Source organism: Emys orbicularis, chromosome 25 (assembly GCF_028017835.1).
Source record: "Emys orbicularis isolate rEmyOrb1 chromosome 25, rEmyOrb1.hap1, whole genome shotgun sequence".
NCBI classification, from domain to species: domain Eukaryota; kingdom Metazoa; phylum Chordata; order Testudines; family Emydidae; genus Emys; species Emys orbicularis.
In genome coordinates this window covers 3,874,166-3,896,200 of record NC_088707.1, presented here as the reverse complement: position 1 = coordinate 3,896,200, position 22,035 = coordinate 3,874,166, and the positions used below count along the sequence as shown (strand labels likewise).

General features: G+C 43.2%; 1 protein-coding gene across 2 annotated transcripts in view; it reads left to right on the top strand.

Moving 5' to 3' along the window:
* Positions 1 to 3,610: 3,610 nt before the first annotated feature.
* The window catches only part of CDK12 (cyclin dependent kinase 12), a 33,631-nt gene continuing 15,206 nt past the window's right edge, over positions 3,611 to 22,035 (top strand). For both annotated transcript variants that reach the window (XM_065422445.1, XM_065422444.1), the window contains exons 1-5: positions 3,611 to 4,674; positions 10,957 to 11,844; positions 16,430 to 16,606; positions 19,008 to 19,147; positions 20,925 to 21,095. In XM_065422445.1, the coding sequence (XP_065278517.1) occupies positions 3,611 to 4,674; positions 10,957 to 11,844; positions 16,430 to 16,606; positions 19,008 to 19,147; positions 20,925 to 21,095 (2,440 nt within the window). The remainder of the gene's footprint in view (positions 4,675 to 10,956; positions 11,845 to 16,429; positions 16,607 to 19,007; positions 19,148 to 20,924; positions 21,096 to 22,035) is intronic.

The window sequence follows — 22,035 nt, the reverse complement described above, 5'->3', positions numbered from 1 at the left end:
AAAGAGACAATACTTTGCCCCCTCCCCTCCAAACACTTTTCAAGATCCATGGGTCCTATACATGCCTCTCACATCGTTCAATGTATTTCATCCAGTGCACTAAATGCTCCAATAACAATTATGTGGGTGAAATGAGAAATGCTCTCAAATGAGTTCACTCAGAAAAAGGATGAGAGAAGAACACTAGATCAGCTGTAAGTAAATACTTTTCACAAAATGATCACTCCCTGTCTGACCTCTTAGTCCTCATCCTCAAAGGAAACCCGCACACCACCTCCAAAATGTAAGCCTGGGTAGTGGGTCACTTCACCTTGAATGGTTTCTTGCAACATGTGTTAACTCCTTATATCTATTTGTTCTACCTTGTATTTTACTATGACACTCTTGAGTATGTGCCCCAGACCTAAAGAAGAGTTGTGTACATTCAAAAACTCCTCTCTCATCAACAGAAGCTGGTCCAGTAAAAGATATTACCTCACCTGCTATGTATGTAATGTGCAATTTATCTGATCCATAACTTCCAACTACAGGAACTGGTAGACAAAAGTTTAGGCCTGACATTAATGGTTACAGTTCTAAACACATCTAAGGTGAGCTTTTAAACATATTATAGGTTTTACATCTTTCTCCCCAAAGGTTTTTAGGAGGCTATTTTAAGCACCTTTACAATTAAAAAAAAAATGCATGTAAAATAACACAAGTCTTCAAAATATATTAAGTATTTTTACATTCTTTTTATCAAGTGGCTATTTTTTCTCCCTTTCATTGAGTCAGGTCTTCTGCAGCTGAACATTGCTTGGCTTTTGCAACAGATGGCTTTCATGAGAAGGCCTCAAAGTACTTTACAGGCATGAAAGCTCACAACACCCAAGAATGAAGGGTCACTAGCCCCCTAAAGGGGAAACAATACAAGAGTATGTGGAAGAAAAAATCCAAAGCACGTGTCCTTCTTCTTGGAGCAGGATGCAATCCTTCAAGTGTCTAGGGTTTAGTAAAAAGCAACAGAGGGTCCTGTGGCACCTTTAAGACTAACAGAAGTATTGGGAGCATAAGCTTTCGTGGGTAAGAACCTCACTTCTTCAGATGCATAGTTTTTTGTAGGTAGTCACACTCCCCATCAGGCCCAAATGCATAGTTCTGGCTCATTGTAGAGTAAACAGAAAGATGCCCTTTTGTAGAATCCAAGGAGTATACCTGCTTCACTCCTACAGTATGGCAAACAAAGATCTCTTCTTATGAGAGTTTGCCTAAGCAGTTGATTTTATCAGCTCCACATAGGCAGAAGCACATCCCCTCTACACTGAAGAAATCCAGCCTACTTTCATACCTTCCTCTTTATGGCCCTGACTTCCTGTTAATAAGCCACAGCTGAAGACCCTCTTCTCCAAGAGTGGCAGCTCAGGCAATCTTTATGAATGGGGTAGGATTCTCTTTCCCCAAGGAAGACATTTATCCCTGTTCAATAGCCTATCGTGCAGGGTACATATGACTTATCACATACCCATGTGAGGTAGTGAATACAAATAAATTAATATTTAACAAAAAAGTAATGGAAAATTGCCCCGATAAAACTAGTAGATTTGCTAATGCAATATAAATGGGGGGAAATGCTACCTAGGACTATAATGGTTGTCACTTTTTTTTTACAGAACAATTACTCTGAAATTCATGACGTGTGGAGGTAAAACTCATATCCTTCTGCTCTAGAAAGCACTGCATTCTACCATGTGAACTAAAGGAGAATCTCCTTCAGCTGTTAGCAGTATAGGGCCTCTGATGCACAGGTCTGATTCCATCCAGTAGAGAACTGTGTTAAACACTTATATATGCTAGCTCATTACAATATTTTAATAAATCACAGAGCTCCCTGTGGAACCCAACACCCGTTATAGCAGATCAGATTGAAGAATAAAATCAGGGTGCAAGGAGGTCTGTCTACCAGGATTTTACTGAAGCCCTGATCCTGTAATGAGCTCCATGTAGTAGGCGTCCCAAAAAGGAAGTTAGAAGGTGACTTGATTGTGGTGTTGAAGTACCTATATGTAAAGATTTCTGATAGATTAAAAAAAAACTTTACTACCAGACTAAAGCATAACAAGATCCAATGGCTAGAAATGTAAGCTAGACAAATTCAAACTGGAAATTAGCTGCAGATTTGCTAACAATATGTGGGGCGGGAAGGTGGGGAGTATTAATCATTGGAACAGCTTGCTGAGAGGAGTGGTGGATTCTCTATCTCTTGAAGTCTTTACAACAAGATTGGATGTCTTTCTAAAAGATATAGTCTACTTCAATCAGAAGTTATTGGGCTTGATACAGGAATTACTGGGTGTAATTCTGTGGCCTGTGTTAAAAAGCAGACAAGGAAAGCAGACAAGATGATCACAATAGTCCTTTCTGGCCTTAAAAACTATGAAGTTAGTGGCGCTGTATGTGGGCATAAGGGGCTTTCTATACTGAGCTCATTGCAAAAGTGGGGCCTGGGGCGGCAAAAGCAGCTATAAACCACAAACTATTTGTATTTCTTTTGCCATCCTTTAACTTAAAAACAAAGCATAGGATGCCTGGGTTCTCTTTCCATGAATCTGGGCCTAGAGAAGCACCGACACCCCCACCTCTGCCTTGGGGCACTGCTGGGATCATGCTTGGTATGCATTTCATGCCACCCATTGCAAGACACTCAGGCTCCCTCTGGAGCTGGAGAGGGGGAGGGCATTCCACGATGCTTCTGAACACAAGTGTGTTTGGGGCAGGGCCTTAGCGATTTGTCGACACTCTGCATCTCAATAAAGTTTTGTTGGGGGGGAAATGAAAGGGGGGGGCTGTCCGCACAGTGCGCCTCTATAAAGATTTGTTGAAAAGAGAGGCCGCCTTGTGCTCGCTTGTTTCTCTGACCGCGTTACCAGGTTGTTCAATAAAGTTTTGTTGAAGAGCTCTCGCGAGGCTTGAGCGGGCCCGGCCGGAGTTTCTCGCGGTGTTTGGCCGAGCGGGGGGCCGGGGAGGCTTCGATCATCACGCGAGAGCAGGAGGCTCGCGAGAGTTGGCGGCTGCCCCCTTGGAAGCGGTGCCGTTTCGCTTTGGGAAGTGAGAGGGGAGGCGGCCCCGAGAGCGGGGCGGACAAAGGGGGCCGCGAGCCGGGCACCCGCCGCACCGCGGCCGAGGGGGCGGGAGCCGGGGACCCTCCGCGTAGGGAGCCACTCAGGGAGCCGGGCCTAGGGACCTGCTCAGAGGCCCAGGGGGCCCCTGCCCAGAGGACCCTCTGCCCAGGCCAGGGGGCCCGCTCCAGGGCCCAGCCACCCTCCTCCCAAGGCCCCCCTCCTTGGGGCTTTCCAGTCCCTGTAGCTTCCTGCCCAGGGGCCCTGTGAGGTCAAGTCCCCTCCCCCCACCACCCACCCCGGGGCCTGATCCAAAGAGCTGCACCCCATGAAGGAGGGAAAGAGCTAGAACGAGGGAGGAAAGGCAAAGGGGGAAAGTGGCTGTGAATGGTGGGAGGAGAAAGGAGAGCCACGGAAAGAGGAGAGAGGCCTATAGAGGGGGGGTGACTGGGGTTTAAACTTTGGGGGTTTTGGAGGATTCCCCCCTCCCCTCTTCCAAGCACAGTGGAGAAGGAATGCCAAATCCAGAGAGACATGGGGGCAAGAAGGATGGAGGAGGAGGGGGGTCCTTGCAGCTGCAGACATCCAGCAGTGGCAGTTCAAACAGCAAGGAGAGGCACCGGCTGGTCTCCAGACACAAGAGGCACAGGTCCAAGCACTCCAAAGATTCGCCGCTGGTGGCTCAAGAGACGGCGGCACCACTGGGCGCAATGATCAAGCCACTGGTGGAGTATGATGACATCAGCTCCGACTCGGACACCTTCTCAGATGATGTGGCCCTCAAGCTGGAAAGAAGGGAGAATGACGAGAGGAAAGGGAGTTCAGACAGGAGCGACAGGTTGCACAAGCACCGGCACCACCAGCACAAACGTGTTCGGGAGCTGATCAGGAGTAAGCAGGTGGAAAAGGAGAAGAAGCTGGAAAAGAATCAGGAGGTGTCCAGCAAGTCAGGGTCCACCAAGGACCGGGTGTCAGGGACTTCCAAGAGACTCAACGAGGAGAATGAGGAACACTTTAAGTCACAGCCATCAAGAAGCAGCAACAAAGAGTCCAGGTCGTCCAAAGCACACAAGGAGAAGTCCAGAAAAGAGCGGGAGCTGAAGTCTGGGCACAAAGACCGCAGTAAAAGCCACCGGAAAAGGGACACCCTGAAAAGCTACAAAGCAACTGACAGTCCAAAACGGAAATCCAGGAGTCCCCATAGGAAATGGGCTGACAGCCCCAAACAGGATGACAGCCCCTCAGGAGCATCCTACACCCAAGAATACGATCTCAGCCCTCCACGGTCGCATACATCCAGCAACTATGACTCCTACAAGAAGAGCCCCGGTGGCTCATCGCGCAGGCAGTCGGTCAGCCCACCCTACAAGGAACCTGTAGCGTACCAGTCCAACACTCGGTCTCCTAGTCCTTACAGTAGGAGACAGAGGTCCGTCAGCCCGTACAACAGGAGGCGCTCATCCAGTTATGAGAGGGGAAGTGGGTCGTACAGTGGGAGATCACCCAGCCCATACAGCCGAAGGCGCTCGAGCAGTCCTTTTGTTGCCAAGCGGTCAGTGAGCCGAAGTCCAGTAGCCAGGTGTGTGATCTCTATGTTGTCTTTTGTGTGTCGGGGGGGGGGGGGGGGGGGGGGAGATTGAATGGCTCTGGGGATGTGAGTGATTGACCCTCTAGATCATCTATTCAGATCTAGCCCAGGTAATTAGTGTTCACTTATTACTGCCAAGGGCTCCTCACTGGTCTGTGTGAGTTTGCTGGGGCTCGTTACAGTTCCCTTTGGATAGATGTCCGCATCTTAAAAAGCACCACCATTGTTGGCACTAATCAGCCTCAATGTTGGCAGCCTCAGCAAAGAGGCCAAGACTGAATGAGCCATTAGGATTGAGTTACACTTGCCTCTAGAGGTGGCCCCTGCAGAACACGAGTGAAGCATTGTGGGGAAGTTTGCACTAGTGAGTGTTCTGTGGAAAGTATTTCAATTTCTAGTGCTGAAAATCCAGCACCTTTCACTAGCACTAAATGTACTTTAAAAAGCTCTCACGTTCTGGAAACCTTGGTCAAAATTCTAAGAAAAAGATTTATCACAGTTTTCAGAAAAATTGTTTAATTCTGGGCATATCTCACTCTGAACCGATTAATTGTTTTCTTTCCTTTCATCATAATTAGTTGACCATATTTAAGTTGCTTCTTTCTAGTTTAAACTTGCTTTTCTCAGTCTGTGTTCTGCTCAGTTATGGATCATTTGCTTCCATTTGTTTTAAATAGCTCCTTGGCATTCTAGAAGGGCAATTAGGTAACTTCTTTATTTTGGAACAGATGTATTTTTTTCTCTTTTTGCACCAGTAACTTTGACACACAAACAAAACCCATTTTTGTTTGAAATTAGTAATAGTGCTGCATTTTATTTCGGATGTATAGTAATCAAGAGTATTTTGAGTACAGATTGATAGGTAGCCTAACACAGATTATTTTTCAATCTAAAGCTTGTGTCTCAGTGAACTTCCAGTTCACAGCATGTGTGTTATGGAGCTATGGTTATAACTTTATCATAATTCCGAGCTGAACTTGTATGAAGTAAGTCCTTATGGTCAAAACAACATGTACAATATTCGTTGTGTTGCTTCCCTGGATTCCATTGGGGGCTGTGAGCAAGGAGATTGGTCCTGTGCATCTTTATCTATGTGACTGGTATTTCTCATGTGGGTAGTCCATTGAACTCGTTGCTTGTGGAATTGAGCCCTAAAACCACATCCACGGCTCTCAACATTTAGGGAGTCGGCTTTCCAATGAAAATCAGGGCTGGTATGGGCTAAGAACATAGCTATTTGCTGTGAAGACAAAGGCAATCTCCAGTGTAAAATCCTACTGGCGATAAGGTATTGGTAATTTTTGCCTTGATTTAGCTCATTGAGGTCAACCCTATTCTCCCCCCATTTGGAATTTATTTGACTAGCTGCATGGAAACAAAAGCTACCTGTCCCTTATCTCCACTAGGATTTTATATCGAGATGGCTATCTCCATGTAAAAAAACAAACCAAAAACAAATATTTTTGGGGGAATGAAGACATTGCTTTCACAGACTGTGCGCTTTTACACCCCTGGAAAAGTTGATGGGGTGGCAGATGCCTCGTGTATCCTTTCTGGCTGTGCTCGTAGGCTCTGTTAAGGGTGTGTGTCTACTCTTCCTTAACCAGCAAGAGGGTTGCTATTGGATTGGAGGGTAGTAGAGGAAGTAGTGGGATCCTAAAGCGCTGTGTTTTCCCTCCATTCCCCCTCTCCCCCAACACACCCCAAAATAGCCATAGCTGATTTGGTCTGTATAATGCTAGTTACTCCTGTGAAGTGAACATCACTTTTTCCGAGCCTGGTTTTATGGAAGCCGCTTTGAATGTGCTTCCGTGAACTTGCATAGCCATGTGGGAAAGTTTTTGAGCACACCTTTCTGGTATGGCACTTAGCTAGTTAGCCAAACCAAAAAAAATTCCAAAGGTTACTGCTTGTTTACACTCTGTTTATTTTGAATTCTTTGAATCTAGGGTTAAATTGATAACCCACCACGGTCCCGCCCCTTTCTCCTAAAGCTGGTCTGCAGTTTTTGTATAGCATGCTTTTTTTAATCAAAGCTCAGTTTCACTGAGCAACACAAAGCAAGAAATAAGGAGTCAACTGAGTGTGCAAGAAGCCTTCGGAAAATGGCTACCCCAAAGAACAATATTACACTTAAATGAGCAAAGGGGAAATTTTCAGACCTTATTTTCTTTCTAACTGTTAAGCAAACTGAAAATCAGAACTCCTGTGTGTATGTTGGTTGTTGCTTCACTGAACATGCATTCCATGCAGTGAGGAAAGTTTAGTGTAAATTCCTCAGAGGGGGATGAAAGAGTCTTTCCTGTGGCACTGATGTTTTTTCATTGGCTGAGAGTGAAAAGAATCACTAGGAAGGATTTATGTCCCCATTCCCAAAATGTAGTCTGAGAAGGAAGATGGTGAACTAAATACAGGTATGTCCCTGATGCAGAAAGCACACTGCAGGTCACATTCCAAGTGGCCCCTCCAAACAAACTGCTTTTGGTTAAGGAGGAAATGTAGAGTCTTTGGTCGGGAGGGAAGGTAACAGATGGAATCACTTGTTTTCTATAGCAGTTGTCGTAACCATACCATTGCAGCTATAGCCAAGAGAAAGAATTCAGGTAACACCCCACTTGATGGATGTGGGCTTGCACACTATTATGAGGTTTTAGTTTCTGGGTTTGTATGTGCGCCATAGTCACTGGTGTGCAGCACAAAATCACATATTGTCAAATGTCCGTGAACTGGATTTAGAGGGTTTAATTTGAGGTAGTTTCTCTAGTGCAAGGGTGGGCAAACTACGGCCCACAGGCCGCATCTGGCCCACCAGTTGTTTTAATCTGGCCCTCGAACTCCCGCTGAGGAGCGGGGTCTGGAGCTTGCGACGCTCCAGCTGGGGAGCAGGGTCGGGGGCTGCTCTTCGCGGCTCCTGGAAGCAGCGGCATGTCCCCGCTCCGGCTTCTACGCGTAGGGGTGGCCAGGGGGCTCCGCTCCGCAAGCTGCCACCACCCCAAGCGCCGCCCCCGCAGCTCCCATTGGCCGGGAATTGTGGCCAATGGGAGCTGCAGTGCTGGCGCCTGCGGACAGGGCAGCGTGCAGCAGAGCCGCCCGGACGTGTTTCCTTGTAGGGAGCCGGATGGGGGACATGCTGCTGCTTCTGGGAGCCGCTTGAGGTAAGTGTCACCTGGAGCCTGCACCCCTGAGCCCCCTGCGCCCCTGTCCCAGCCCTGATCCCCCTCCCAGCCTCCAAACCTCTTGGTCCCAGCCCGGAGCACCCTCCTGCACCCCAAACCCCTCATCCCCCCCCGATCCTGCACCCCCAGCCAGAGCCCTCACCCCCTCCCACACCCCAACCCCAATTTCGTGAGCATTCATGGCCCACCATACAATTTCCATACCCATATGTGGCCCTCGGGCCAAAAAGTTTGCCCACCCCTGCTCTAGTAGTTAAAACAAGAAACCAGGAGTCAAGATGCCTAGGTCCTAGTCCCACCTTTGCCACTAACTTTCATTTCACCACTATGCTTGTGATTTCTCCACTGTATAATGGGGGAATAATGCCGAATAATCTCACCTGTGAGGTATACGTAATATTTTTAGATCGCTCTTAGAGCCTCAGGTGACAGGCATTCTGGAAGTATCTGATTGTGCTCTCTCTATCATGTCTTGTTCTGCATTCATCACTGGTTGAGGGCAAACTATTGCTAACAACTCTTAGCAACGTCGTTTCATAGTATAGATAGGGCTAGAGATTTCTATTAGTTCTTCCTCCAAGATATCTTTCTTTGGTACAGCTCTGATTGTAGCAGAGAAATGAATCTGTTGCCAGTGTGCTTTGGTTTTCTGTAGTGAGCCATTCCCATTCTCTCCCGTTGATACCTTTATCTTAATTCACGGGCCTGATGGCTAGCATTTTACATGTCCAGTTTCCTGCATTAGAAATACAGGAATTTTTTTACCCTTCCACTGTAGCTGGAAAGAAAAGCTTGAACATCTCTAAAGCTGGGAGGTTTTCCTCCCTTTTTAAGTACTATAAACTAGGTAATCTGCACTGCAGTGTTGGTTTCAAAGGTGATGTTTGAGGGCAAATCACTAACCTCTTGGTCAGAGATAAAGTTACTCAGTGATTACTCTAGACAGGGGAAACACCTTACAAAACTTCCTGTATATATTTGCTTCTCTTAAAACATATTTCAATGCAGTCAGCAGTGACAAAAACTAATAATTGCCTGTTGAGGGGGAGGTTTCCAGATCCATGTTATGAATCACTTGTAGCTGGGATTTAGTGCAGGATTCAGTGCTGTTTAGGTTTCAGAATTAAGTTAGCTCTGTTTGCAGCTACCCATGTCATACAAGTTCAGTTAGGAATGTTGTCCTCAGCAAAGTCTGCAAGTGTGACCTCTGAGTGCAGTGAAAGCATGCTGCTAGCTATTTCAGCTCCTGACAGTTTTGCAGCGGGATGTGGAAAGTGAACTACTAGCCAAATGGCAAATTCTGCCTGTGTGTGTGAGACAGTTAAACTGATTATCCAGAGTCCCCTGAAGACGACATACCAGCTCGAGGCATATTGCCAGATTCTGTTTCACACAACTTCCATGAACATTGAAGACAGAATCTGAAATAAGTCTTGACTTCTTTTTTATATTCTTACTGCTATTTTTGTTCTTTAAGACTAAAAGTAAGATCCACTTAGTCACATTGATATTTGGCCTCTACAGTCACAAATGGCTAGTGAAATGCTTTATAATAAGCCATTTCTATCCTTCAGCTTATTTTTAAAGCATTTATGTTGTCAGAATATTTGTTTAAAATTGCGATTCTCTTATCCTATGCAAATTATATTAATCTCTTACACTGCATTTCAATTATAGTTTACATGCTTTCTGAACTGTGTGGAAAAGGGAATTTCTTTTAACCATGATCTAAAATCATGCTATATTTTCTACTGTGGTCAGAGAACTCTAGGTTTGAATAGGTCATAGAATAAAAATCAGTTGTGAGCATGATTTCAACTAAGCATGGGTAGAGTCTTACTTCAAGATTCTTTTTTATTTTTTAGTAACATGTGGCTTCCAAATCATTAAAGTCCATCGTTTACACATTACTTATAAAATGCACTGTCCCATGCCTTGCAAAATCCCAGTCTCCCTTGAAGAGGAGAAAATATTCACTGACCTGTGAATTGAAAATACCAGTTTTCTGGGAGGGGGTGAGGGGGGTTATTTTTCAGTCTTTCCAATGAATCTTCATCCCTAATCTCCACTAGATTGACAGATATTGCAGATCTGTGCCTAATCCAAGTCCATCCTCTGTTCACCTTGTGTCCTTTTAAAGGAAGGCATTTTTCTCCTTATTTGTGGCTCACACTAGAGTGCAGATTTCCAAATGCATTTCATATCTCTGCTTATGTAATAAAATGTAGTCCCCTTATTGTAAATTCAGACTTAAAGTATCTCTGAACATGTCTAAATCAGGATGAAAGCCTCAAATTGTCTTTCTGACTTGCAGTGTGCAAATGCATTTATGGTAGTAGTAAAACCTCTACTTGGAGTGAAGATGTTCTGTGGGAAAAAGTGGCATTCACTAGGAGAATGCCTTATTGCAGTGATACTCAGACTGAGGCTCTCGAGCCGGAAGTAGCACTTGAATGTGTCTCTCGCGGCTCTTTGCAGCACATGATATTAAAACACTGTGTGAGTGAATATATAGTACTCTAGTAAATGAAACAATGAATTCACACTATTGTGTCTATTTTGGGTAATGTTGATCGCTAATTTGACTCCTTAGCCACTGAGGTCTGAGTATCACTGCCTTACTGTAACACCACTGATCAACGCCACAAGGTTGTGCAAAACATTCCCACAAGCAATACTCATGTCTTATCATTGTGTTTTCCCTCCTGCTCTACTGCCCTGAAAGATTCCTAAACTGTCAGCTCATCCTCTCAACTAAAATCCTCCAGTCAAGCACTGTGCATCTGTTATCTCTTCTTTAACTTGGGGTTTGTCTAACCCTCATCTTGCGGTTCTGTTATTTTAATTGTTGATTTGTAAGCAGCAGCATCTTTGACCTTGGAAGCTCCCTAGATGTTGGATTATTTTCGAGTGTCATCAAACTGGTGCCATTAATTTAAGTCTCCTCAGACAAGCCTTGGGTATGGTCAGAAATGTAGTTGACAATTTATGAATGCTCTTGTCTTTAAAGAGAGCTTTCCCTATTTATTAATTTCAGTAACTAACATAGTATGTGTCAGACTGCATCTCAGTTTTCTGCTTCCTGCTCTTTCCATAGGAAGTCTGTGAAGTCCCGAAGTCGAAGTCCTGTATATTCAAGACACTCATCATCATCTCACAGTAAAAAGCAGAGGTCCGGTTCACGTAGTCGCCATTCCAGTATATCGCCTGCTAGGCTACCATTGAACTCCAGCCTGGGAGCAGAGCTTAGCAGGAAAAAGAAAGAGCGAGCTGCAGCAGCGGCAGCAGCAGCAAAGGTGGATGGGAAGGAGGCAAAGAACTCACCTGTTTTTCTGTCTATAAAAGAGAACAGCTCATCTGAGGTTAAGGAGACTGGGACAGAGTCTAAAAAAGTACCCAAAATCATTAAATCTGAAAAATCAGCTTCCGATACGGAACTGCTTAATTTAATACACATGAATGCAGAGACTAAAACATCTCTGGAGCCAATAAAAACCAAGATAGACGAGAACTCTGAGAAGAAGCATGCAGCTCCAGTTAAAGACTCAAAAACGATGGGAACAAAAGACTCGAAGTCTGTAGTAGTGAAAGAGGAGATTGCAACTCCAAAAGAGACAGAGACAACAGAGAAGGAGAACCCACCCCCACTGCCCTCAATAAAATCACCTCCTCCACCTCTACCAACAACTACACCGCCGCCTCAGACTCCCCCGTTGCCTCCTTTGCCTCCATCACCAGCTGTTCCACCTCTACCGCTTTCCCAGCTGACTTCTGTTCAGGTCCCTACTTCAGTCCCAGCCTCTTTGCCATCTTCTTCCCACTCAAGAACATCTGCTTTGTCCACTCAGGCAAATTCTCAGCCCTCTGTCCAGGTCTCTACAAAACCACAAGTGTCTGTGACGGCTGCTATCCCACACCTGAAGACTTCAACGCTGCCTCCACTCCCGCTCCCACCTATTCTGCTCGGGGAAGATGACTTGGATAGGTAAGGTCATGTGGAAAACTCAGTTCTGCTTGGGTTGGAATACACTGTACTAACATAGTAACAGAGAAGAGATTTTATTTTTAGCTTGCCGACTCCTTCTTTACCCTGCATATGTTTCCTAGAAGATACCTAGTTTTGTACTTGATTCTATTGAAGCCTGTGCCATTCTACCGAAAACACCACTCATAACCAAATGCCCTGTCACGTCGTCATTCACGATGTTATCATCTTGTCAGTCTCTCCATCCAGAATACCTATTTTGAGGGGCTTATGATTCAGTGCTGAAACTAACGCAAAATCTCAGCGAGGAAGAGAAGTTTAGAGGCTTTTTTAAAACCAGTTTTAAAAAAAAAACATAATCAAGTCAGTCTTTATTACAAATCCATTAGGTCCCTATTCTGAAAGCTGCTCTGCATGGAAGTACCGCTGTTAATTTTAATGGGGCTTCACATGGGAGAAGGGATCCTGTTGCATGCAGCAGCTTGCAAGATAAGGTCCTGACTTACTATCAAAAAATGGAATGATCCAAAAAGCTGGTTTAAAGTAACAGAAAAGACAACACAAAGCAGTGTCACACTAACAGCATGTTGTTGGGACATGCAGGCCTTGTCTATCTGAAACAAATTGTATTGCTTTAACTTGCATTGGATTTTTAAATCAATTACTAATTGACTTAAGCTAAACTAAAAGTACTATAGAAGAGCTAGGTAGTATTTTATTTATTCATAATAAACTGAAATAAACCCAGTTTAAACTGAAATAAGAGTGTCGACGCAGGGGTTTGCATCAGACTAACTAAGCTGCTTTAAAATCGCACCTGGTGCAACTTTGTCCTGTAAACAAGGCCATAGACAGAAAAGAAAAGAATCTCAGAAGTTAAGTAGCAGATCTGGGAGGAGGGTTGTTGGGGATAAGGAAACCATGCATAGTTCAGTAGTTTTAATGGTTACATCTATATCTAATTCGCCTTGTGGTTTTACATGCAACATGTTCTTTATCTGTGCCCCATGCTGCATATCTAATTACATTGTTATATAATTTTAATGTGGAAGAGGGTAACCCTTTACCTGTCTATCTCTTAGGGCTTTTGTTTACCTAGGGATGCTCAGGAAGTTAATCCAAGTTAACTTTTAAAGCCGATTACTTAAACTAAATTAAACCCAGGTGTGGATACTCTTATTCAGAATAAAAGTGACCTTAATTTTTTGATTGTGTCACAGAGGGGTTTAATGCACTTTAGAAATAATTTAAGGTGTGAAATTAAAGTGGATTGGTTAATTAATTCTCTTGAGAGTTCACTTATAGAGGAGCCCTAAGCAGAACATCAAGACTGAGTCCTTTCCCAAGTGAGTTGTTGTGTTAACTGCTACACGAATAATTTCTAGATCTGATAGATTACTTAACTAATCCCCTAGATGACTCCAGACACACACTTTTTAAGATAATTTCCATCATCTATATAAACCAGGGCAAAAGAAATAGAATCAATTGAAAAAAGATTAAAAACTTTTTTGTCGTGGCACAATACTTCATTGAAGTTTTGTAATTTGTGAATGATTCCACATTAGGTCCTCCCACTATTTTTTACTTTACTAAATTGCTCACCAAAACCCTTACTCACTCTCCACTTCTCAGTAAAGAGGTACTGGGATATCTTAATATAAGACTTAATTACTCTTGCATAATGTAAAACAAAACATCTACCAGTATACTTTGAAGTATTATTATCACTTCTTACATGAACAAAGTTCATTATATGTTCTTTATTCACTTACTGTTCTCAATGGATCTTTCAGACATTAGTATTAGCGAGGTACTGCTGTAATTGTGATCATTACAATACGTTATAAAAGTTTGGACCTGTACATCCTTATGTTGTCTTTCACAAACAGCACTTGGTTTAGTGTTGTTCAGTGTGTCTGTTCAGCTTTTTAAGTAGCAGTGAGAGTGGAAAGAGTAGCCTTAGTGTGGAACCTAGACCGGTACTTGTATTGGAAAAGTACACACTAAACATAATGTTGTGGTTGCTAACGTGGTATAATAACCTATTGAATCAGCTCTGGTGTAGTTAAGACTGCCTTGTAAAGCATCATAAACTTTCCCACAAACTCTCACACCTCTTAGTGTGGCAGTGATGAAAATACTAATATTGTACATGTCCCCAGATGAGTGGCTGAGTAGACTCTTTCAGGGTTGACTTGCAGCTTTGTCAGTTTCTTAATTTTACCTCCACTGCCATTGTGCATTTTGAGAGATTTATAACATAGTTTCAGAATATATTTCCACCCAGAGATTGGCAAACAAGTTCTCAGCCAGTTCATTGAAAAAAGAGGAAGCAAACAAACAAAGCCACTTCATTAGGGTTAGCAGGTGTTAGTTGCAAATGACACATTGACCATGCACAGTACATTGTTTTCAATCACTTATTTGTTGCTTGTGAACCAAATTTCTTTAAGTAGATTTCTTTATTCTGTTTCCAACATGTGGAAAAAACACACGCCCTTCTTGATTTCTAAGACTGTGGCAAGCATGAAGTTTAGAATCCCATTTGAGTTGCCTAAGTACAAAATGGGAGATAATGACGATCCGCAAAATAGCTAAGAGATGTGCTAATTACAGTTTTTTAAAGCAACTACAATTGTTTTACTGTTATGGGATTTTATTTCCCTTGTTTTTTGTATTGATGGACTTCTGGTTTTTTGAAGCTTTGCAGCTCATCTTTAAGGTTTTCCACTCCATCTGTATGCAGCACTCTCTGGTTTAGGTAATGCAGAGGTGATGTTTGTTTAGATTTAGTGTTAAAAAAAGAATGCCTATGCAAATAGTCTATGTGCCGTGACCATAACTAAATTTAAAATAGCCACCTAGCAGCATTAATTCTGAGGTACAAATAAACTAACTCCAGCTAGTCAGTAGCCTTAAATACTCAAATGAAGCTTACAATTTACATCAATCAGCAGATAACAATGAAAACACTCCAGAAAAGCCTCTCCTCTCCAGATGCTACCTAGCAACACATCTTCATCCTTCCCCAAAAACCCTGTCAAACAAATACTTTTGCAGCTTGCTGAGAAGAGTCTCAAATTCAGGCTTTTTTGGATGAAGGTGTGTGGAGCATGTTAAAACACTGCATAATGTTACGGATCTAGAACAGATTCACTGCTAGCAAAAGTGGGTAAAGCGCCATGGCAGTCGGTGGAACAGGAACTGCTTATCCTGGTGGTGAATGGCATACACAGGCTGAAATAACTAGGCACTGAATCCAAATGAATAACGTTTAAATATTCCTCTAATAGCTTATTTAGAACATACGAAGCTGGTGAAATAATTTGACCGAGTCTGTCAGGCTCTAACACAAGAACTGACTTTCAGCCGTGGCACTTGAGTTAGGTACCTTCGTCCTGCATTTAGGGTATGTCTACACTGCAGCTGGGAACGTGCTTGAGCTAGTGCGCCAAAAATAGCAGGGTAGCCAGTGGTAGCACAGGCAGCAGCTTGTGCTGGCTGCCCAAGTACAAACCTGCTCACACCCCCAGGAGCGTTTACCGAGCGGCCACCTGGGCCACCCCTGTTTAGACTGCTATTTTTAGCCTGCCAGCTCGAGCCCATGTTTGAATCCCATTTTGGGGCTCCTCTTGTCAGCCTTAACGCTGATGTTCTTTGCTTTGTTAAGAGTGACCAATACAGGGGCGAGCCTGCTCTTCTAAGTCAACTGCAGTACTTTGGGTGATTTTTAAATGGGGGCAAGAGCAGGCCCATGGATCTTTCTCTCGTGTCTATTGTTATTTTCATGGCTTATAACGGCCATAGTGATACATATCAGTGACAGTTTTCCTCCAGTACTCTGAGTATCAGGGCTTTTCTGATTAGTTCACTAAACCTATGTGATGACCTCAGTAGAAGTAAAAAGACAAATTTTTGGGGTCTGTTCCTTTAAAGAGTATCTGAACTCTGTCATTCCAAAGGGGAAAGTACTGTACTTCAATCAAAACCTCCTTCCATGTCTTGTTCTGTGTTCATTTGTGGAATACACTGTGTTTCACCACAGGTTTCAGCTAGGTTGGGAAGTGGCTCGCGAGTAAGGTAACTTTCCTAATTTTCTGTTCCCGTCAGTTCAGTTGCATTGGCTGCTTTGTGCTGACGAGCAGAATTTTAGACCTGCTGATGCTGAGAAGCATCAACCTCCCCTAGCAGGTTGCCCTAAGAATGATCCAAGAAAGGCTGCTTGTCTATTTCTCAATAGACAGCTTTTCCCTTTCCTGGGGAGGGTGGAGTCTTGTACAGGGTAAGTATTATGAATAATTTGACTGTCATGAGAGACTTGTAGTTGCAAAGAGTTACGTGGTCTTTTGAGGCTGGACTGTGTCTTTAATTTAGTATTTTTCTACATTGACTTTGGCTTTGAAACAAGAAAGATGCTTAATTTTAACCCTGAGTGTCTAGAGCTAGGCTCCTAAATCCATACTTGGCCCCCTAATTTCAGGCACTCAAGTCTGAAACTTTTGGCCTATGATCCTCTTTATTTGAAATGGCATCTTAAGTCTGACCACATTGTATTAACTTGCTGTAACTTTCTGGGATTTAGTCCAAAGGAGATTCTTCCTCCAAAACTTGTGAAGAAAGAGAGAGAGCAGAGACCACGACACTTGCTCATGGACCTCCCGCTTCCTCCAGAGCTTCCTGGAGGGGATCCATCTCCCCCGGAGTCTCCAGAACCAAAGGCAGCCACACCACCTCAGCAACCATTCAAAAAGAGACCAAAGTAAGTGTTTGCACAGACTGCATGCTAGCATCTCTAAACTGTGTCTTCTTATGGTGGTGATCTTGTGTTTATATAGCACCTTTCATCCAAAAGGATCCCAAAGTGTTTTAGAATGTAGCTATAAATTGGACATGGAAACTGCCTTCCCTATCATGAAAATGCACCTACCTCTGAGGTTAAATCTGCAACTGTTTTAGCAGTTCTCAGCAACCTAGCAAGTCACTTCAGGGTGAAAAGAAAATTCCAAATTAATTTGATGAATCTGAAGAGAGAAATGTAAGTAGGCACAATCCAATTGCCCAATTGGAGTCTAGTCAGGACATTGCTGTTAATGCTACCCGCCCTGCTAAAAGTCCTAGTGCATTTTTAATGACGACACATATTCAGGATCTCCGTTTTATGTTTCTTCAAGGGGCGTGTTCTGTTTTACAGCCCAACTTACCTCTGTCCTGGACAACCCATCATTTTTTCTGGAAAGCATTTGATTTCAGACAGGCTTGAATCATGCTACTGTGCTTATAAAAAACCAACAACATTGTTTGAAAGAAATGAAGCCCCTGTTGTGCTGGCTTCCTTTTATTCACTGCACCCAACTCCTTTGGGTTTCCGGGTCACATTTGACAGGTTTAAGGCTCTGTCTGTCTGTCAGTTAAACGCGGGTGTTTGTCAATGCAGGAGAATGGGTTCCTTTCTCCATCCATTTGAATATTAACAAACTAGAAGGGCTACAGATGGGGGGAAAAGAGCAGGTGAAATGTAGCATGTTTGCATCACCCACCAAATGGAGCCTGTAATTCAGGCTTTATTTCGTCAAGGTTCTGACAGGTCCCATTGTTCTATAATCTATTACATGATCCTTCCTATGGTGTGAATTACTGGAGTGTTTCATGTACACCTTGAAAATTCCTATCAACTTTCATTTAACAGTTGCCTCAAAAACAGTATTGTGGCTGAATTGGGAAAGGACCTCTCATTCTGAAGCCAAAGAAACCTGGCTGGCAAACAACCTGATGTAGAATCTTTAGTTTTTCTAGGAAGCAGTTGTTAGGAAAGGGGCCACATCCCTTCACCCATGACATTGGTGAAGTATTGGTGATCTATTCTCCACTCAGTGGGCATACTTGACTTTCTTTAATGCTAATGAGAACTATGCGTTCATCAAGAGAATAAACTCTTGTGTACAATTAGGAGTGTCTTCTATGTTTTCTTTCCTTTCCCAAGGCATATTTGCTACATTATGTCTTAAATAATGATCAAATGTCCTATGTTCGTGCAAAAGTTTTCCAAATACTTACCAAATCTAAAATTATCAAAGAATTATGTAACAGTAATACCGATTGGCTTCTGTCCAGACCCTGCTCACGTTAAGAGCAATGTATAGCAGACTCCTGTGTATCATTCTCCGTTCATAAGACAGGACAGATCCATTTGTTTGAGGTACAGGCTAACTGGAGAATGGTGAGACATACTGAGAACTTTTTAGTAGTGTGTTTTGATACATCATAACCCTTGATCCCTATTTTAGATCATTATATGTGGGGAAATAAGGGATAACATTGAATGGAGTTCAGATTATGCTCTTTGGCCTTGTACAATTGTTAGGTCTGTGCTTTTAAGTGTAGGGACCTGATCTAGGATAACACTGCAGGATGATGGGCATAGAAAAAAGTCCCATTTGGCTGCTCTGCCTGTAAGAGGTATAGGACTATGTAGTGTGATTCACTAAAGGCTATTGGAGTAAAAATTTACAAAATAGCATTTAATGAGAGTTAGTCATAAAAGCGACCATGGAAACTAGCCTGTTACTGGCTTCATTTTAGGGCAGGTTGAAATAATGAGTACAGTGGTTGCCATTTTATATTAAGGAAGGCATTTGTTGCTTGGATAGTTACATTTATTGTGTGTTTTCCTGTTCTTAGTATGATGTGTAAATATTGTTGTGTGGGATGGTATAAATGTTTGTCTAGTGACGCCTGCTGTATCGAGTAAAGAAAATTGATCTCCATCTAGCGCAATGTTTCTCAACGACCAGTCCGTGGACCGGCACCGGTCCCTGAAATCTCCCTGACACAGTAAGCCAGTTCCTGGTATCAAAAAGGTTGAGAAACACTGATCTAGTGCACCGTATAAAATTCCTAACTCTGCAATCAGTTAGATTAAAGACCAGTCTCCCCAAGGAAGTGATGGAATCCCTTTGCTTGTTGATAATTACTATCTAGATTTAAGGTACACTGGAGTGTGAGGAACAATCCTGTGTTACAAGTTGGATAGGTAAGATGACAAAATTGCTCTCCAGTCTATTAATTTTTAGAATTTAAATTTAAAAAATTAATTTCCATTTAAAGCAGTTATGATCAAGTCCTATTGTTTGGGATTTTTAAACTAATCTTCCCTTTTTCAGAATCTGTTGTCCTCGTTACGGCGAGAGGAGACAGACAGAAAGCGACTGGGGGAAGCGCTGCGTGGATAAGTTTGATATCATTGGGATTATTGGAGAGGGAACATATGGGCAAGTGTACAAAGCCAAGGACAAGGATACAGGTAAAGGTTAGATAGAGCCTTAGTCTGAACAAGGCAATATTGAAAGAATTTCCCTAAGTGATTCTTGGGTGTCTTTTTAATTATTTTTGGTGCTATCACAGTGAGCCTGCTTAAAAGCTCATTCCAGTTTTAGTGCTGTTACCACTCAATGGGGAATACCACCATGACCAGTAATGGACTTTGGGACATGGACTTTCAGAGGAGACTCGGGGAGCGAGGCTTCCCAAACCCCATTGACCTTCATTGGAAGTTGGCACCTAACTGTTCTTTTGTTCCTGTGAAAATCTCCCCATGTGCACCCACAGTGTTACTCCGCCCTGTAAATGCACAAATTTGTTTCATTCCTGCTGTCCGTCAAGCCACAGATGAGATCATTTGCACCACAAAGACTCTAACGTAAAGTGACCAAAGCAAAGAAGTTCAACAAAACTGTGATCCTGTTCTTAACTCACCTTTCTCTGTCTAGTATTGCAGCATCTATTGCTCTCAGTGTCTCTGGTTTTGTGGGTATACTATGGGAGAGTTTGCTAATCCTGCACTTTATAATTTGCACATAGATGGTGTTCTCTCCCTGCTTAGCAAAGTTTTAGTAGACGAGACAGCATTGTAGATAGTGAGGTTGCTTAATGCGAAGTGTTTCATCCAATGTCCTACAGTGCATTTTCCAGTGAATTACAAAGTATAAGAAATAATTAAAAATCAACTTCAGATTAAGTGAACAAACCACTTTCTGCGATAGTGGGATCCTTGCTCTTTAGTGTGCTGTCCACTTGCTAATTCGTGTTGCGTCTCCCAGTCAGTGCAAATTAGTGAGGCTCTATTGTCATGTATCTTGCATTTCTAGGACCTCTTTCATCTAAAGTTCTCAAAATGCTTTACAAACACTGAATCTCACAAGCCCTATGCCTGTCTGAAGAAAGTGGCGTCCTCATTTTTCAGATTGAGAAACCAAGCCACATGGTTTGAACTGACTTTGGGAAAGTAACATAGTTAGTCATTTGCAGAGCTGGGAATAGGAAAAAGGAGTCCTGATACCCTCTGTCTGGTTCTAACCACTAATTCACTGAGTAGCTCTTTTATGTTGAACTAGTGAAATAGTATTCCCAAGCAAAACAAACTTGGAGTTCAGATTGAGCAATGTAACCTTTTTGGAAAATGTCTTAGTGCAGGGATGGGCAGCAGCCGCCCAGAGCTGCATCCGGTCCATCAGTTCATCTTACTTGGCCCGCCACAGTCCAGCTCAGGGCAGGCATCTAGCAGCATGTGGGCCAGGAACAGGGTGGGGCAAGGCATTGCAGAGGGCTGGCAAGAACATATACACATCACGTGGTGAGAACCAGTGGGACGGATCAGGGAGCTGGGCGTAGCCTTCTGGGACAATAACCGTCACTGTCAGGTGGGCTCACTCTCCAACTCCCACCCTGGAGGCCAGGACCCGACACAAACACGCCACGTCACACCCTCTGGGGGCAGGACCCAACATACACACGCCCCAGCCCACAGGGTTTTAGTGGCTTTTGTGGCCGTCTACTACCTTAAACTTGCCCATCCCTGTCTGTCTTTAATTGGCAATGTTCTTCTGTTACCAATGTAACTGGAGCCTAGAAAAGTCTTTGCTAAGAACATAATTAAAGACTAAATGAGCAGTTTTCTTAATGAAAACTAATCATAAAAAGACCAAACTCAAAGGCCTGGGCAGGGCAGAGGCAGGACAGCATCAAGAGTGTATCATTTGGATTATTTGGAGTATCACTTTGACACTGACTTGTTTTGTCAGGTGAACTGGTGGCTTTAAAGAAAGTGCGATTGGACAATGAGAAGGAAGGCTTCCCCATAACAGCAATCCGCGAGATTAAAATCCTTCGGCAGTTGATCCATCGCAGCGTTGTTAACATGAAGGAAATTGTTACAGACAAACAAGATGCACTGGACTTCAAGAAGGACAAAGGTATTGCTAGCTGCATAGTGTGGTTTAACTAACAGAAATGTCTCCAGCACCTCGTTTACTATCCTGGTGTAAGGGTGGGTCTAGCAATCTGATACAGTTCTATTTATTATAGGTTTTTTTGCTAGAGAAAACTCTAGAATTGTCTGTTGCTACATGTCTGCATCTGGATGAAAAAATAATCTACATGTATTTTATGACTGCAGATCACAGCAACAAAATCTGCACAGCCTGCTGCTGATTTTGCTTTCAGTGTTAATCTGCACCAGATATTATCCTTTTTGTGGGTTGCCTGCAACAGACACGGTCTTTCTGGTCACTGGTATAGAATCATTGCTTGGAAGTGTTCGCAAGACACCAAGCATTCAATCTTGTCCAAGTACCCAGCTTTGCAGCAGTCTTATAGCAGCAGCATCTCATGAGCTGCTAGAGGCTGAGATCAATAATTACACCATTTGGAAAACGGTATCAACTTAATCAACTCCTCGGATGCACTAAAGAGAAGACTCCAGCTTCTTCTCCCTTGGCTGCATTGGCTCTGCAAGGTATCAGACCGTCTAAAATGTTGGGCGTGGGAAGTTTGTTCCCGCTTCTTATTGTTATTAGCCCTGCTGAGTAAACACCGCCAAGAGAGGGTGAGCTGAAGTCTGTCCCTTATGCATCAACAACTGAATTGTTGCTTAAATCTTAATCAGTTACATTTGAGCAACCCTGTTCCTACTGAAGACTGTGGATTTTCATAGGTGTAAAAATGGGCGACAGATCCTTTAATAATGGTGGTGATGCACAAGGGTCCAGGTCAACTTTGCAGAACTGGCTGTTAGAAGAAATATATTTGTTCTTGTAAACTAAGTATGCTTGATATGAATGTGATTGAGAGGCAATGAATGTGGAATGCCACAGTACCAATCTTAGAGTCTTGTCACTTTACAGAGCAGATGCA